General features: G+C 40.3%; 1 protein-coding gene across 9 annotated transcripts in view; it reads left to right on the top strand.

The window, feature by feature from the left end:
* LOC124616597 (probable basic-leucine zipper transcription factor N) overlaps positions 1-17,555 on the top strand; it is a 424,224-nt gene that overhangs the window by 367,218 nt on the left and 39,451 nt on the right. For all 9 annotated transcript variants that reach the window (XM_047144956.1, XM_047144949.1, XM_047144970.1 and 6 more), the window contains one exon: positions 6,361-6,452. In XM_047144956.1, coding sequence (XP_047000912.1) covers positions 6,361-6,452 — 92 coding nt within the window. The remainder of the gene's footprint in view (positions 1-6,360; positions 6,453-17,555) is intronic.

The raw sequence follows: 17,555 nt of genomic DNA, 5'->3' as shown, positions 1-17,555 counted from the left end.
ATCATAATTTACATTTGGTGCCTTTACATGGGTTAGTGTTCCTACCTTTTTTTTTTCTTTTTTTTTTTTAGACCACTTACATTAGTAAACCTCAACTCCCTTGATAGCTCGAAGAATGTTGAGGCAGTATTCCAGTTAACGCCAGGTGTTTTGTAACATGTGTTCTGTCACAGTAGCCACAGCAGCTTGTATCCTAGCCTTTCGCTGTCTCGCTGTAACTGTACAGTAGCATGTGGAGACTCTGAACCTCATATACGGGCATTATGCCCATTTACCATTCCACTGACATGAAAGGGGATTCATCAGTAAAGCATATGCGATTTAAGTAATCGTTAGTGCCATCAATGCTGACAAGAATCTCAGTTGCAAATTCAGCATGTGTCAGCAGCAAATCATTCGGTTGCAAGGCCTGCACAATTTTCTTTTTGTAAGCATGCAACCTAAGCCTTTCATGAAGAATCTTCACCACACTTACTTGCAGTATTGCGGTATTTGAAGTTCACATGATGCTTGATGAGTTGATGTAGATGGACTCTGTTGAAACGATTGCTGAACACGATCAACAGTTGCATCACTCACATGGGGCCTGCCACATTGAAAACAATCTTCAACGTTGCCTGTTTCATTAAACTTTGCATATGATCATTTTATTGATTTAATGTCAGGAGGTCTGCATCCATAAGAGGCCCAAAAGTTACACTGAACATTGATGGGCGATTTTGTTTTGTGAAACCAAAGCACACGTTGCACTTCCTCCAGCCTCGGCGCCATTTTGCCAGCAACTGACGTGACCTAACAGACCGCATTGCTATTATGGAGCAGTAGTGCCATCTATTGGTCACAAAAACTAGTAACACCAACCTATGTAACTTATTATGTCAAATGGTTATTCTGTTATAAATTTTTATAATCAGAGCAAGACTTTGTGCTCACCCTGTATTGCAGGCAGAGTTCCCACCTGTGCATTTCAGAAATGCTGGTGTGGGTGGGAAGGATCCAGGTGGCATAGGCTGTGAAGCAGTCATTGAAATGAAGAATATCATGTTGGATAGCGTGCTGAGCACAGTTAGTTGGTGGCCATTCGTGCACAGACACACTTTGTTGGTTGTCATTCATGCATAGAATACAGCACAGTGATTGCAGCTTAGCTTGGAGATCACATGAATGGTTTCACAGGTAGGTATTTTGTGATTTTGTTGTAAGTTCTTCTGGGACCAATCTGCTGAGGTCATTGGTCCCTACGCTTACACACTACTTAATCTAACTTAAACTAACTTATGCTAAGGACAACACACACACACTCATGCCCAATGGAGGACTCGAACCTCCGACAGGGGGAGCCTCACGAACTGTGACAAGCCACCACAGACTGCGCGGCTACCCTGTGCAGCCCACAGGTAGGATAGGTGAAGTTTGTGACTGGACTGGAGTAGATGTTGGTGGGAGGATATATGGGACAGGCTTTGCATCTAGGTCTGTTACAGAGATATGAGCCATGAGGCAAGGGATTGGGAGCAGGTGTTGTGGAGGGATGGACGAGGATATTGTGTAGGTTCGGTGGGTGGCAGAATAGCACATTGGGAGAGGTGGGAAGGATAGTAGGTAGGACATTTCTCATTTCAATGCATGACAAGAGGTAGTCAAAATCCTGGCGGAGGATATTATTCAGTTGCTCCAGTCGTGGGTAGTATTGAGTCATGAGGGGAATACTCCTCTGTGGCCAGTTGGTGAGACTTTGGGAGGCGGTAGTGGCAGGGAAATTATGATCTGTGAAGGACTTAGTATGACCTTGGCTATATTTTGAGAAGTACCACTCGTCACTACAGATGCAACAGCCACGTGTGACCAGGCTATGTATGGAAGGGAATTCTTGGTATGGAATAGGTGGCAGCTATTGAAGTGGAGTTATTGCTGGTGGTTGGTAGGTTTGATATGGACAGAGGTACTGATGTAGCCATCTTTGAGGTGGAGGTCAACATTGAGGAAAGTGGCTTGTTGGGTTGAGTAGGATCAGGTGAAGCAAATGGGGGAGAAGGTTTTGAGGTTCTGGAGCAATGTGGATAGGGTGTCCTCACTCTCGGTCCAGATCACGAAGATGTCATCAGTGAACCCTAACCAGGTGTGGGGTTTGGGATTCTGGGTGTTTAGGAAAGGTGGTCCAAAATAGGTTGGTATAGGATGGTGCCATGCGGGTGCCAATTCCCTCGATTTGTTTGTAGGTAATGCATTTGAAGGCATTACATACCCACTCCCCACTATCCTTTGCACCTCTCCCACAGTGGTATTTCACAACCCACCAAACTTACACAACATCCTCATCCTTCCCTACACAACCACTGCTCCCAACCTCTTGCCTCATGGGTCACATCCCTGTAATAAATCTAGAAGGAAGACCTGCCTCATACATCCTCCCTCCATCGCCTACTCCAGTCCGGTCACAAACATCACCTATCCCATCCAAAGCAGAGCAACATGTAAAACCAGTCATGTGATCTACAAGCTAAGCTGCAACCATTGTACTGCATTCTATGTGTGAATGACAACCTACAAGCTGTTTGTGCGCATGAGTGGCCACCGAAAAACTGTGCCAAGGAACAGCTGGACCACCCCATTGCTGAGCACACCGCCCAACATGACATTCTTCATTTCAGTGACTGATTCACAGCCTCGGCCATCTGGGTCCTTCCCACTTAACCAGCTTTTCTGAAATGCGCAGGTGGGAACTCTGTCTGAAATATATTCTATGTTCCTGTAACCCTACTGGCCGCACACTTCGCTAGTCATTGTCCTTACCCATCTAGCCTCTTCCTTGTTCCCATTTCAGCACTACACGGCCTCTGTTCCATCAACACATCCCCAGTCTTCTTACTTCTCTCCTTTTCCATCCCCCCCCTCCTTGTCCCTCCCCCCCCCCTCCCCCCCCCCCCACCCACCTTCCCTTTTAACTCCCAACCACACCTAGCTGCCATACCCCGCTCTCCACCTCATCCCTGTATTCTCCCACAAATAGCTATTTATAGTACCCGCCCCTACCCTGCTATCCCTCCTCCTCCCCACCCCAACCTCCTCTTTACCTCCACCACCCAGTTGCCTCTCCCACCATGCACTGCTGCTTTCAGTCTGGCTTCAGCTGCCAGCGACTGTGGTCATGTGTGTGAGAGTTGCATTTGCACCTGTGTGTGTTGTTTATATTCATCAAAGGCATTGTTGTCCAAAAACTCACTTTCCGACAGTCTTTTTTGTTGTGCCTATCTGAGACTCAGCATCTCTGCTGTATGGTGAGTAGCAACTACCCTTTTCATAATACTGTTACATTCCATCCTGGATTTTCCATTGTTTAAAATAGGACAAAGCCTGTTCTGATACCCATTTCTTCCCCAGTACAATCATACAGTTGTTTTGTGTGCTGAAAATAAAATAGTTTGTATATGTGTGGCTAACCCCCATTTTCCACAACATTTAGAAACACTGATTTTGCTTTTAATCAGAGTTTGCTCCATTATGCTTGTTTCCTTCTTGAGATAAGGACCCTACCTTCTCCAAAGTGATTCTTTCACTTTCATAATTGTTGGTCTAGCTTCTCATGCAATACAAGTTGTAAAGATCACATGAGACAGGTCAAAGGACATAATATAACATATAATACCAACAAAACAGTAAATAGATACTCATTCTTATAATCAAATTCTTGTCAGTGTACATTTAAAGAACAGTTACTGTTGAGTAATTCTTGTGTGAGGTAGAAACAGTGCATGCTCTATTAGAAATGTTTTCTGTTTGCTCTTTAACATTGGCACTTAATCTGGAATACTTTTTTCCTTCTTCTGGCATGTTGTTGTGTAATGTGTGGCCAGGATGAAATACACTTCTCTGGTAATAAGATATACTGTAAAATTTTTTGTGGATATTTGATTGTTCTCTGATTTGTATACATTCTTGTTTTGCTTCAATTTGCAAAGTTTTGTAAGTAGTGCCTTATTAATAAAGATTTCAAGGATATATAACGAAGGATCATTTATGACACCAGACTTAGTACTGTGAGGTTCAGGAGATTCCAGTTCTTTAGAGTCACAAAATATTCTTAGTATTCTTTTTTCAGTAGTTTATAAACCTTCAAGGGCATTCTTATTAGACCACTACTTCTATTCAGCCACAGAATTTTTGAACCATTTAAAGTACAGCAGACCTGAAGAGCAAGAATGCACAAAAACTGCTGGTAAAGCAAGATATTATAGAATTAATTTACTGTACTCTTTCAGTATGTTTTGATGTTATATGCAGTGTGTGTGTGTATGTGTGTGTGTGTGTGTGTGTGTGTGTGTGTGCACCCTTACCAGTGTGTGTGCTCATGTGTAAATGAGGTCCCACAATCTGTAGAGATTTTCTGGGTGAACAAAGAATTTGAATTTTGTATTGTAAATACATTTACACCATTAATAGCATTTCCCTAGAAAGTGATCTATGATAAAGAATAAACAGAACTCTGCATAGTATGCATGAATCACTATTAATTTACTTGAACATGTCTGTATTCTCAGAGCACAACACATTGCAAACGGTCAACACAGTTCTGTGTGTTTCTTTGAAAAGTTACTTATATCCTATTTCATTTCTTGCTGGTGAGATGGTACATGTGTTCCCTCTTGCATCAGAATCCACTAACTAGCTTTTTACTCATACAATTGTCAGTTTTTTAAGATTTTACAAATGGCAGCTAGGTGGCACTGTTGGGATATGACACTGCTATTGTTTTAAAATTTGTCATTTGTTACTGTTAAAACAATGGAAGCTCAGAAATTCCCCACTAATTTGTTTACAGTGAACATTTAAAGAAACAGTGTTGTAAGTAAATGGCATTTCCTCACAAAGTGTTTCATTCGATGGTTTTTTTTACAATCTTCATTAACTGTAACTAAGCAACAAAGACTCAGCTCACTTTGTTCAGCTTTTGGTAATCACTCACATTCAGAAAAATGCTGTTTGTGGTTGATTTGCAGAATTTCATCATGGTTGTGCTTCCATCAGTGATGAATTTCATGAAGATTGACCAAAAGCTGTTATTTTCCCAAAAATACATTGATGTGTGCAACGCGATTGAGAGGACTGGCATGCTACTTACTGTGAGATAGAGGCATCCTTAGGTGTATCAAAGACTGCTGAACGTTGAGTCTTGCATGAATGTTTAGCTGTTTGAAAGATCTGGCCTTGATCAATTTCCCACAGTTTGACAGACCTAGAGAAAAATGTTCATGTCATTTAGTGTCAAAAAACGCTCAAAAAATTTGATGAAGGGAAATGCATAATACATATACTACATTGCAACAGTAGCTGAAACTTGATTATATTCATACAAGCCAAAAACTAAGCAGGAATCAACTGACTTGGTGTTCCATGATTAATTGAAACCAGCAAAGTTTTTGTTCATGATGCACTTCCAAGAAAATGATTGCTTGGGTCTTTGGTTACACTGAACATCTCATAGACATTGCTTTAGAGGATCAACTGTTAATGCTGAGTGATGTACAACAATTTGTCTCATTTCCTGTACTCACCTGATTTATTGCCTAACGACTTCTTTTTCTTCTCTAATGTCAACAAAATATGTGTGTACAGAGATTTTCATGACCTCTAGTGGCTGTTGAATTCTTCAAAGGCCATGTTTTTGAGGCAACGTCAGCATAGAAAACGTTATCAGATTTGTTTCGAGTGCACACAAATATTGGTGAATATTAAAGGTGACTATTTTAAAAATAATAAAACCATTTGTACCATAAACTTTTTTAGTCATTGTTTTTGTAAAAATTTAAAACACACCGATTTGTACCGTGTGCTGAGATCCTTGCAGGATGCTGTCAACTGGGCCACCTGAAATTATTTATTTATTATCTTTTTTAATGAGGTTACAACTCTTCGGAGACACCCACCTTCATAAGATTTTAAACCTTATCTCTGTGCTTGTAATTGTTATAGCACAGTTGCAATATGTTTATCGTAGCTACTACAAGTACCTAGAAACAATGCACAACTCAGTTAGACTTTTAGTTGGAATTAAATAACTATCTATCCTGTCTGTCTGATATACAATGTAAATAAAAACAAGCGTAATTTCTTATCAAATTAACAACTTCACTTTCTTGCTTTGATTTGTAGTGGTGAAGTTGAATATGTAAAGAATAATCAAACTTCATTGGACAAATGTAAGTATCGAGAAGCGCACACTTCCCAGATTTCTGATTGTATAAAGTAAATGTATGTCCTCAAATTTATGTGCATATTTATTCTACCAAATCTTATTGTTAATTAATGGAGAAAATTCTTGATACTGTGTTAATGACTCAATATTTTCCTATTTCCCCATAGGACAGGGTACAGGCAAGCTCAGTTCCAATGAAGAATACTCCGAAACTACTGATGAGAAGCTGTCATTCAAAATACCAAATGTGGGTCCACAGGTATGTCTGATTGCTTGTAGACTAAAAGGAATGCGTATAATATAAATTAACAAAATATGAAATAAAAAATGCAAAAAATATGCCACTATGAATATGAGTTAGTGCTATGGAAAATACCACAATGCATGTCTAATCTTTCTTAGAAGCACATACAAGGGAAAGCTGCTTCAGAGTTCAGTTTTCATTTTTGAACACCTGACATACTGTGGAAATTGATAGAATCTAAAAATAAATTGTGTCGTGTGGTCAAGCAGAGCGTTACTTAGCAATGAGTATAACAATGTGCTATGCCTAGGGTGAGGAGGGGGGAGGGGGGAGTTAGCAGTTGGTTTACTCTCCTCCACAGACAAGAAATACAAATTTGTAATATATAAAAGTTGTCACACAATTCTGAAAACAATTGAAAAGGTAATTTATTGAAAAAAATAACAAAATACGAGGGTTGCCCAGAAAGTAATGCACCACTTTTTTTTCTTCAACAATTCTTTACTGAACATAATGAGAATTACACACATTTGATCTACACAACCTATTTTTCCACACACTCTCCATCCTGTTCTATGGCATTCCTCCAGCACGAAACCACTGCATGTATGCCCCGACAGTATAAATCCTTGTCCTGGTGGCAGAGCCAGTGCTTCACTGTGTGAATTGCCTTCTCATCATCCTCAAAATGTGTTCCATAAAAGGCAACCTTTAATGGCCCAAACAAATGGAAGTCTGAGGGGCCTAGATCAGGGCTGTAGGGTGGATGGGGTAACACTGTCCAACCCTGTTTTTTGATGTGCTCTGTGGATCATGATCTTTCCAGAGAAAGCAGTTTCTTTGAATTTTTACCTCTGTGGGGAGTGGAAATGGTGCCATTCAGTCAGCTGTCATTTTGTTTTGGGCTCAAAGTGGTGAACTCAGGCTTCATCGCCTGTCACAATCTGGGAGAAGAAGCACGTCCCCTCCCCTTCAAAATGTTGTAACAAATCAAGACAAATGTTTTTTCTGTGCAATTTTTGATCCACCATTAGGTACCATGGGACCCAGCTTGCACACACTTTTGTATATCCAAGAGTGTGGATAACTGCATCCACACTTCCTTTGCTGATTGACAGATGTGGTGCCAACTGCCAAGTCACAGTGCATCTCTCCTTGCGAATGACTACATCAGCTCGCTGCAAAATGTCAGGTGTGACAGCCGTTGATGGTCTCCTCGACTGCCAAAAATCATGGAGCTCTGCCAAACTGCCTTCTGATAATCTCACCCTCCGTGACCAGCAACTAACTGTACTTCTGTCGACAGCAGATGCTCCATAGATGTTGCACAAGTGTTTGAGAATTTCTCTGCAGTGAGAAATTCAATGATGGCACATTGCTTGTAACCTACATCACCTGTAGATGTAATTTTGAAACAATCCTGCAGCTACATTATCTGTTGGAAATGACGGAACCTTGGGGCGCTCGCTCAGGAGACTTCAGATAATACAAACATAACGTTTTGCATTCATAGCATTGTTTTCGGCTGAGAAAAGAATGTGGTGCATTACTTTTTGGGCAACCCTCATATAAACAAGTAGTAGTAAAATGAACTTTTTCATTTTCGTTATTTCACACATTGTTTATTGTGAGCTGAGATTGCTTATGGTTGAGCATAACAGAAAAAATGAATGTTGGCCCTCCAGGCATATCATTTGCTTGGTCAGATAACTCTTGTTCACATTAGCTCTCCTCTGCCCATCTTTGGTTATAATATTTCTGAGTGATAATTGTAAATAACATTGTGATAACATTGGTGTACCATTGATGCTGACAAATGGTACAATACCTTTTTTAAGTTCAATGAACCGTGCTAAGTTTGCCAAAAGCACGAAGAAAATGTAATGAGTGAAATCATTGTACAGTGTGTCTCTTGTTGATGTGTGCAGCAGAATATCTTGAGAAACATAAACCCTCTGACAAAAGTGTTTCACATAAAACAGGTTACAGACTGGGACTCCTGAGGTAATCCTATTTGTTTCATATTAGATTGCACTACAATTCCCAACAGCTGTGTAAACATATTTTACAATAGGAAGGACCTGCCATGGTTCAGTAAACATATTAGAAAGTTGTTATGAAAGCTAAGAGAGCTTAATCATACATTTATGGGAATTCAACAAAACAGAACTGAACAAAGCCAAAATGAGCATAACGAAAGGAATGTGAGAAGTTTTCAGTGGATTTGAAAGTAAAGTTCTGATGACCTGGCTGGAAAAAAAAATCCTAAGAAAATTTGGTCTCACATAAATGGATCAAAATCACCTGTCTAGTTGAGTGACCACACTGTCACTGCAATGGAAGATGAAAGCCAGGAGGCCAAACATATCGAATCTGGTGTCTGAAATTGTTTAACTGAAGAAGGTGGTGTTATGGGGCAGGATGGACCAAGCATTGTTGACCCTGGAATTGGTCACGATTACATGCAGAATGGTAGACTGGGCAGCAGGTATGAAGAACCAGTTTCTCAGCCATAGTGAAATCATAAATGCAGTAGCAACTATGTGATTTATTCAGCAGAATTCATACAGCCAATGTAGACAGCATCCTAGTGGCCTGCAGTGACCATGGGTGGCAGGGATGACCACAGCAAATCAAGGTTTCATGTGTGGATGGCCACAGTAGCTTTACTCAGCAAGGCACAGTGATATGTCACCTTGTATGGTATGCTTTATCAGATGCCGATGCAACACAGGCAGCCGAACACCAGTCATGCCACTGGCAGTGTCAAACTCGAACAAGCATAGACCCTGGGCCAGGCAGTTGCATAGAGACAAGGCATGCTGCGCCTTTAACATGGTACCCCAGTGAAGGATGCAGTGTCAGTCGCCCTCAGATGTGGGTCTGTGGCAGCAGGGTGTTAGCAAGCAGGGCAAGTGGTGGCAATTCTGGTACGAGTGACACATGGACATGAACTGTGACCAAGGACTGCTGGGAGGCACCCTTTATCTACATCTACATCTACATCCATACTCCGCAAGCCACCTGAAGGTGTGTGGCGGAGGGTACCTTGAGTACCTCTTTTGGTTCTCCCTTCTAATTCAGTCTTGTATTGTTCGTGGAAGGAAGGATTGTCGGTATGCTTCTGTGTGGGCTCTAATCTCTCTGATTTTATCCTCATGGCCTCTTCGTGAGATATACGTAGGAGGGAGCAATATACTGCTTGACTCTTCGGTGAAGGTATGTTCTCAAAACTTTAACAAAAGCCCGTACCGAGCGTCTCTCCTGCAGAGTCTTCCACTGGAGTTTATCTATCATCTCCGTAACACTTTCGTGATTACTAAATGATCCTGTAATGAATCGCGCTGCTCTCCGTTGGATCTTCTCTATCTCCTCTATCAACCCTATCTGGTACGGATCCCACACTGCTGAGCAGTATTCAAGCAGTGGGCGAACAAGCGTACTGTAACCTACTTCCTTTGTTTTCGGATTGCATTTCCTTAGGATTCTTCCAATGGATCTCAGTCTGGCATCTGCTTTACCGACGATCAACTTTATATGATCATTCCATTTTAAATCACTCCTAATGCGTACTCCCAGATAATTTATGGAATTAACTGCTTCCAGTTGCTGACCTGCTATTTTGTAGCTAAATGATAACGGATCTATCTTTCTATGTATTCGCAGCACATTACACTTGTCTACATTGAGATACAATTGCCATTCCCTGCACCATGCGTCAATTCGCTGCAGATCCTCCTGCATTTCAGTACAATTTTCCATTGTTACAACCTCTCGATACACCACAGCATCATCTGCAAAAAGTCTCAGTGAACTTCCGATGTCATCCACAAGGTCATTTATGTATATTGTGAGTAGCAATGGTCCTATGACACTCCCCTGCGGCACACCTGAAATCACTTCGGAAGACTTGTCTTCATTGAGAATGACATGCTGCATTCTGTTATCTAGGAACTCTTCAATCCAATCACACAATTGGTCCGATAGTCCATATGCTCTTACTTTGTTCATTAAACAACTGTGGGGAACTGTATCAAACGCCTTGCGGAAGTCAAGAAACACAGCATCTACCTGTGAACCCGTGTCTATGGCCCTCTGAGTCTCATGGACGAATAGCGCGAGCTGGGTTTCACACGACCGTCTTTTTTGAAACCCATGCTGATTCCTACAGAGTAGATTTCTAGTCTCCAGAAAAGTCATTATACTAGAACATAATACGTGTTCCAAAATTCTACAACTGATCGACGTTAGAGATATAGGTCTATAGTCCTGCACATCTGTTCGACATCCCTTCTTGAAAACGGGGATGACCTGTGCCCTTTTCCAATCCTTTGGAACGCTACGCTCTTCTACAGACCTACGGTACACCGCTGCAAGAAGAGGGGTAAGTTCCTTTCCATACTCTGTGTAAAATCGAACTGGTATCCCATCAGATCCAGCGGCCTTTCCTCTTTTAAGCGATTTTAATTGTTTCTCTATCCCTCTGTCGTCTATTTCGATATGTATCATTTTGTCGTCTGTGCGACAATCTAGAGAAGGAACAAAAGTGCAGTCTTCCTCTGTGAAACAGCTTTGGAAAAAGAAATTTAGTATTTCGGCCTTTAGTCTGTCATCCTCTGTTTCAGTACCATTTTGGTCACAGAGTGTCTGGACATTTTGTTTTGATCCACCTACCGCTTTGACATAAGACCAAAATTTCTTAGGATTTTCTGCCAAGTCAGTACATAGAACTTTACTTTCGAGTTCATTGAACGCCTCTCGCATATCCCTCCTCACACTACATTTCCCTTCACATAATTTTTGTTTGTCTGCAAGGCTTTGGCTATGTTTATGGTTGCTGTGAAGTTCCCTTTGCTTCCAAAGCAGTTTTCTAACTTGGTTGTTGTACCATGGTGGCTCTTTTCCATCTCTTACGATTTTGCTTGGCACATACTCATCTGACGCATATTGTACGATGGTTTTGAACTTTGTCCACTGATCCTCAACACTATCTGTACTTGAGACAAAACTTTTGTGTTGAGCCATCAGGTACTCCGTAATCTCCTTTTTGTCACTTTTGCTAAACAGAAAAATCTTCCTACCTTTTTTAATAATTCTATTTACGGCTGAAATCATCGATGCAGTAACCGCTTTATGATCGCTGATTCCCTGTTCTGCGTTAACTGTTTCAAATAGTTTGGGTCTGTTTGTCACCAGAAGGTCTAATATGTTATCGCCATGAGTCAGTTCTCTGTTTAACTGCTCAAGGTAGTTTTCAGATAAAGCACTTTAAAAAGTTTCACTGGATTCTTTGTCCCTGCCACTCGTTATGAACGTTTGAGTCACCGAGTCTATATCCGGCAAATTAAAATCTCCACCCAGAACTATAACATGGTGGGGAAATCTACTCGAAATATCTTCCAAATTATCCTTCAGGTGCTCAGCCACAACAGCTGCTGAGCCAGGGGGCCTATAGAGACATCCAATTACCATGTCTGAGCCTGCTTTAACCGTGACCTTCACCCAAATCATTTCACATTTCGGATCTCCGTCAATTTCCTTCGATACTATTGCACTTCTTATCGCTATAAACACGCCTCCCCCTTCACTGTCCAGCCTGTCTCTGCGGTATACATTCCAATCTGAGTTTAGGATTTCATTACTATTTACGTCTGGTTTCAGCCAGCTTTCTGTCCCTAGTACTATATGAGCGTTGTGACCGTTTATTAATGAGAGCAGTTCTGGAACCTTTCTATAGACGCTCCTGCAGTTCACTATTAGCACATTAATATTGTTATTCCCTGTTGCATTTTGCCTACTCCTACCTTGCCACGTCTCAGGAGGCGTCTTGTCGGGCCTAGGGAGGGAATTCTCCAACCTAAAAACCCACATGTGCACTCCACACGTACTCCGATACCCTTGTAGCCGCTTCCGGCGTGCAGTGCATGCCTGACCTATTCAGGGGGACCCTACATTTCTCCACCCGATAGTGGAGGTTGAGAAATTCGCACCCCAGATCTCCGCAGAATCGTCTGAGCCTCTGGTTTAAGCCTTCTACTCTGCTCCAAACCTGAGGGCCGCGATCGGTTCTGGGAATGATACTACAAATAGTTAGCTCAGATTCCACCCCGCGAGCAAGGCTTTCCGCCTTCACCAATTCCGCCAACCGCCTGTATGAACTGAGGATGACCTCTGAACCCAGACGGCACAAGTCATTGGTGCCGACATGAGCAACAATTTGCAGTCGGGTGCACCCAGTGCTCTCTATCGCCGCCGCCGCCCTTGTGTCAGTTGGTATCAGCCAGCAGCAGGCCCCAGCTGGAAGACATCATTTCAGCTCATGGCAGCATTAGGACTGGGTGCGGCTGTGACGTTCACCTGCTTTAGTTCTTCATTGACTGTCCTCGGTGTCAACGTACAGCGTTGCTACACTGGCTGAAAAATGGGGGGTGGAAGTTCAATACTGACTACTTTAAATGATGTAGCCGACAGGTGCACATTTGCATTTCACAGTTCACAACCTCCCAATTATACACAGTTATATGGCCAGTGCACTATTGTTTAACTTTCGATAAGTCTCATCAATAGGTTGCAAGCAAACAGCAACATACTGCTACAATAGTTTACTGTTGAACATCTACAAACACTAAAAACCTAACCGCATAGTTCTTGCCACATAATATGGTACGTATTGAACAGACACTGCCATTGTTTTAGCACGCAGCCTATTACACTTATTTCAGTTAAGTGGATGCATTGTTGTTAATCTAACCAATATGAGTTTCTTGTCTGAAACTTGGCCATGGACTGTCTGTCTCCGGACCAAAAATCGGGCCCTTATATATCGTCATAATAATAGGCACTGAAACTACACATTGTTTGATGTTTAATCTACAGAACTTACAATTAAAACTTAACTCATTAAATTAACTAAATACATCAAAAAATTGCGTCTTTTACAGTTTCTTCTGCTACAAGAGTTAGGCCGAATTATTTGTTTAAATGATGAATATAACAGATATTGTTATGCAAACAATACATTTGACAAAACTAATAGTTTTGCTTCATCACACGGCCCATAGACCAGCAGCTAGTGGAGGAAGTGGCTACTTGTAGCATAGAGTGGATGACCGACAGCGCATCAATGGCTTTTGTGTGCTATTTCTTGCTGAAGGCAGTGGTTGAGGACAGATACCGTTGGGTCTTGATGGCCAGCATTTATAGTGGTCAGTACTGCAAGTAGGGCTCACATTAGATTTATTAGGGAAAGGTGATGCTTCCCATCATTGTTGTGCTATCTTCAGTGCCGGAACAGAGGCTTTCATCATGCCAGTTCATCACCTTTTTCGGCTCTGGTAGCAGAATGTGGTATACAACCTGCTGGCTCGCCTCACTGAGCTGAGTTAGGAAGGTGGTGGTTTAACAGTTGTAATACTTTTCAATCACTGCACAAAACCTTAAAATGGTGGACATTGAGATAAGTTATCTCAGTATAGAAAATCCACCGACAGAGGAAAGAAACTGAATCTGAAGAGATAACTGTATGATATCATAAATATATTAAGTAAACAAACTTTCTCCCTTCACATCAGCAATTTATTGCAGGTTGGTCAAGCATGCAGGATTTTAAGAGATTGGAAAAAAATCATTCCATATTTCAAAACTATTAGTCAGACAGATGCATATAATTTTAGTCCTTTATTGGTGATGGCAATCTTTTGTACAGTTATGGAATGTGTTTAATGCACGTTTATGGATAACAAAAATCTCCTCAAAGGAGTCAACATGGAATCTGCAAACAGAAATCTTGTGATAAACAAATAGCTCTGTTCACTCGTGTATCCAGAAAACCATAGACATTGGTGCCCAGGATGGTGCCATGTTCCTTGACTTCCAGAATGAATTTAATATAGTTCTACTCTGTCAGTATGCGCCGAAAATAAGTGCTTAAGGAATATTGGACAGGTTTTGTGACTGGATTCAGAACTTTTTAAAGGTCATATGCACGTGGCTAGAAATACATTATAAAGGCACACCAACTTGAAGGTGGAGATAAAAGTTCTTTGACAGTGTACACTTCAGTGATTGAGAACATTTCATGCAAGTGGGAAAGTTCAATCTGTACTAATGGTTTAGCACTACACTTAGGCGGGCAATCAGCTGGAGCAGTAGTCACCATCATATAGTAGCCACATACCCTTTGCACCACCAAAGGCACATCTTCCAAAAGTGGATGCAGGGTCACTTGCAGGAACTGCAGATATACCTCACCTGTGAGACGTTGTGGAAGGATGACTGGTCCCAAAGGCAATTGCCAATAACCCATGCCCACACGATGAGGCTGAACTGGTGCTGATGTTTCACTGCCACAATATGACGGGGATTTTCTGTAGCTCACAGGTGAGAGATGTATAGATTGACAATACTTCCCCTATAAATGTTGCCTCATCTGGGAATAGGATGGAAGACAGAAATCTCAACACCATGGCGGCCTGTGTGACGAACCAGCAACAGACCATTGACACAGAGGCAAGAAATAATGTCTGCATGCATTGTAATTGGTATGGATAGTGGCAGTTGTTGTGGGGAATGTTCCATATATATATATATATATATATATATATATATATATATATATATATATGAGGTCTTGTGGATAAAGCAGAAGCTTCATGGGGGGATTTTGTAGATAATACTGTTGTTTATAGGAAAGATGCAGTGCTAGAAAATGATAATGAAATAGTTCCTGCGTGGGACTAGCAATTTGGTCCAGCAGCTGACCATGAATGTAAATAAATGTAACATCTGCGTAATTAGATAGAAGGACCAATTACAATGTTGGCCCTAATTCGCTGGCAACAGTAACAAGTAAGGGAATTGTATCGATCTTTAAACATTGCTACTTAACTTGCTTTGGCCTGTGGTTCATCAATGTTGTGGATGCTGTGAATAATGAGAATATCACGAAAATTTGAAGCTTGAGAAATTATTTATTGACATCAGCTGATCAACAGAACTGACATAAGTGCAAAACAACTGACTAAACTGAGCTAAACCGAACTGAACTGCACTGACTCCAGAAGTAAACAAAACTTGACTGACTGACTGTCTGCGCAGCCTTGCTGTGTCGCTTTAAATACAGTTTTAACAATTGCTACCATTGTTAATTCATTACAAACTGCAACTTACAATTAAAAACAATTTCATCTAAACTAACTGCTGTTGCATTTGTACAGGTTATAAAATGTAATGTCAGATAATGTAATATTTTTATCATCATCTTGGTTTTATGTGTGAAAATTAATTCACAATCTGATTTCAACAATTATTTTGATTTTACTTTAATTTCATAATTAGTGACTGTATGGATTTTGTTTGAAGTATACACATCGTGCTTCGCCAGATTACATAAATTAAATACAAACGTTTTCTCAAATACCGGAATTTCGTAAATGTGGGTAGTGTAACTAACAAGAGGTAAATATCTGTGTAATTTACAAGCATCTTTAATTACAATGAATTACATAAAAATGAATAACAAATGAAATTAGATCATTGGATAAAGATTGTTATTTTCATTTGAATCGTAATGAGGTTTTTATGTTAGCATCTTTACAAATTGCAGTTATGGTAATTAGAGGCGTACATGCTAACATTTCCACAGCCTCTTAATATTTATTGCTAAACATTTATTACTACAATTTCATGATCTCTGATATTTAATTTGGCATATGTAAATATTTTTGTTAATGACAACAATCTATTAACAATCACGAGAATGTATGTCATTCCAGAATATTTTATATGTATTTACAAAGAAGAACAGGTTTTTGGGCAAACTGAACTGAACAATACCTATAAAAATACACACAAAAGGCCCTAGGAAGCACTGATTCATATGATAAATACATGGATGCATATAAAAAAAGGTGGTATTGGACAGTTCATAATGATCTTTGGAGAGGCTGTTGCATAATAGAACATCCATCTGGAGCTATCTAAGCGAAATGATCACTTAAAACTAGTGCTATTAAAAGCAGATGCCAGCTCAAAACATGCACTGGAAGAATTATAAAGAAATGTAACTGATCCACAAAAGGCATGACATAAAAAAAAAAATCAATAAAAATAAAAAAAATAAAAAAAAAATAAAAAAAATAAAATAAAAAAAAACTAGTTTGACTGCTTCTTGATTATTATTGGTCAGTCTGGGGCACTTATCAGGTAGGATTCATGGAGGAGCTAGAGAAGATCCAAAGATGAGAGATGCATTTTTTCACAGGTTCATTTCATAAACAAGGAAATGTTATGTAGATGCTCATCAAACTTGAACAAATTTGCTGCAACAAAGGCATTTTGCACCAAAAGAGGACTCCTGTTAAAATTCCAAGAATATTCATTCCAAGAAGATTCATGCAAGGTATTAATTGCTTTCATTAACAAATGGAACCGGGTAGTAGGAAATTGACAAAGATGATACAAAATTCAGGTGTGTACATTTGGATGCAGATGTTGCTAAACCAGTGGAATGGTGACATCAAATGGACATCTCTGAGCAAGTAAATGACCTTATAATATATAGACAGCTTCATAATAATTTTCCCTCACTTTACCAAGACACATCAGAATATATAAGGGTGCAAAAAAGGGCAGCTCATTTCGTATTATCACGTAATAGGGGAGAGAGTGTGCCAGATATGATACGCGAGTTGGAATGGAAGCCATTAAAGCAAAGACGTTTTTTGTCGCGGTGAGATCTATTCACGAAATATCAGTCACCAACTTTCTCTTCCGAATGCAAAAATATTTTGTTGAGCCCAACCTACATAGGTAGGAATGATCATCAAAATAAAATAAGAGAAATCAGAGCTCGAACAGAAAGGTTTAGGTGTTCGTTTTTCCCGCGCACTTTTCGGGAGTGGAATGGTAGAGAGATAGTATGATTGTGGTTCAATGAACCCTCTGCCAAGCACTTAAATGTGAATTGCAGAGTAGTCATGTAGATGTAGATATAAAATATTATTGGGAGTGTAATCTTACACATTTAATGCACTACATTTATGTTGATAGAAAACTGAGTCAAAATCGGTTTTACGTAGTTTTAAAATTAAAGCATACAAAAGTTACTGGTATTGCTTT

Source organism: Schistocerca americana, chromosome 1 (genome assembly GCF_021461395.2).
Source record: "Schistocerca americana isolate TAMUIC-IGC-003095 chromosome 1, iqSchAmer2.1, whole genome shotgun sequence".
NCBI lineage: Eukaryota > Metazoa > Arthropoda > Insecta > Orthoptera > Acrididae > Schistocerca > Schistocerca americana.
The sequence above is the reverse complement of the archived record's forward strand: the minus strand, read 5'-3'. Positions and strand labels throughout refer to the sequence as shown.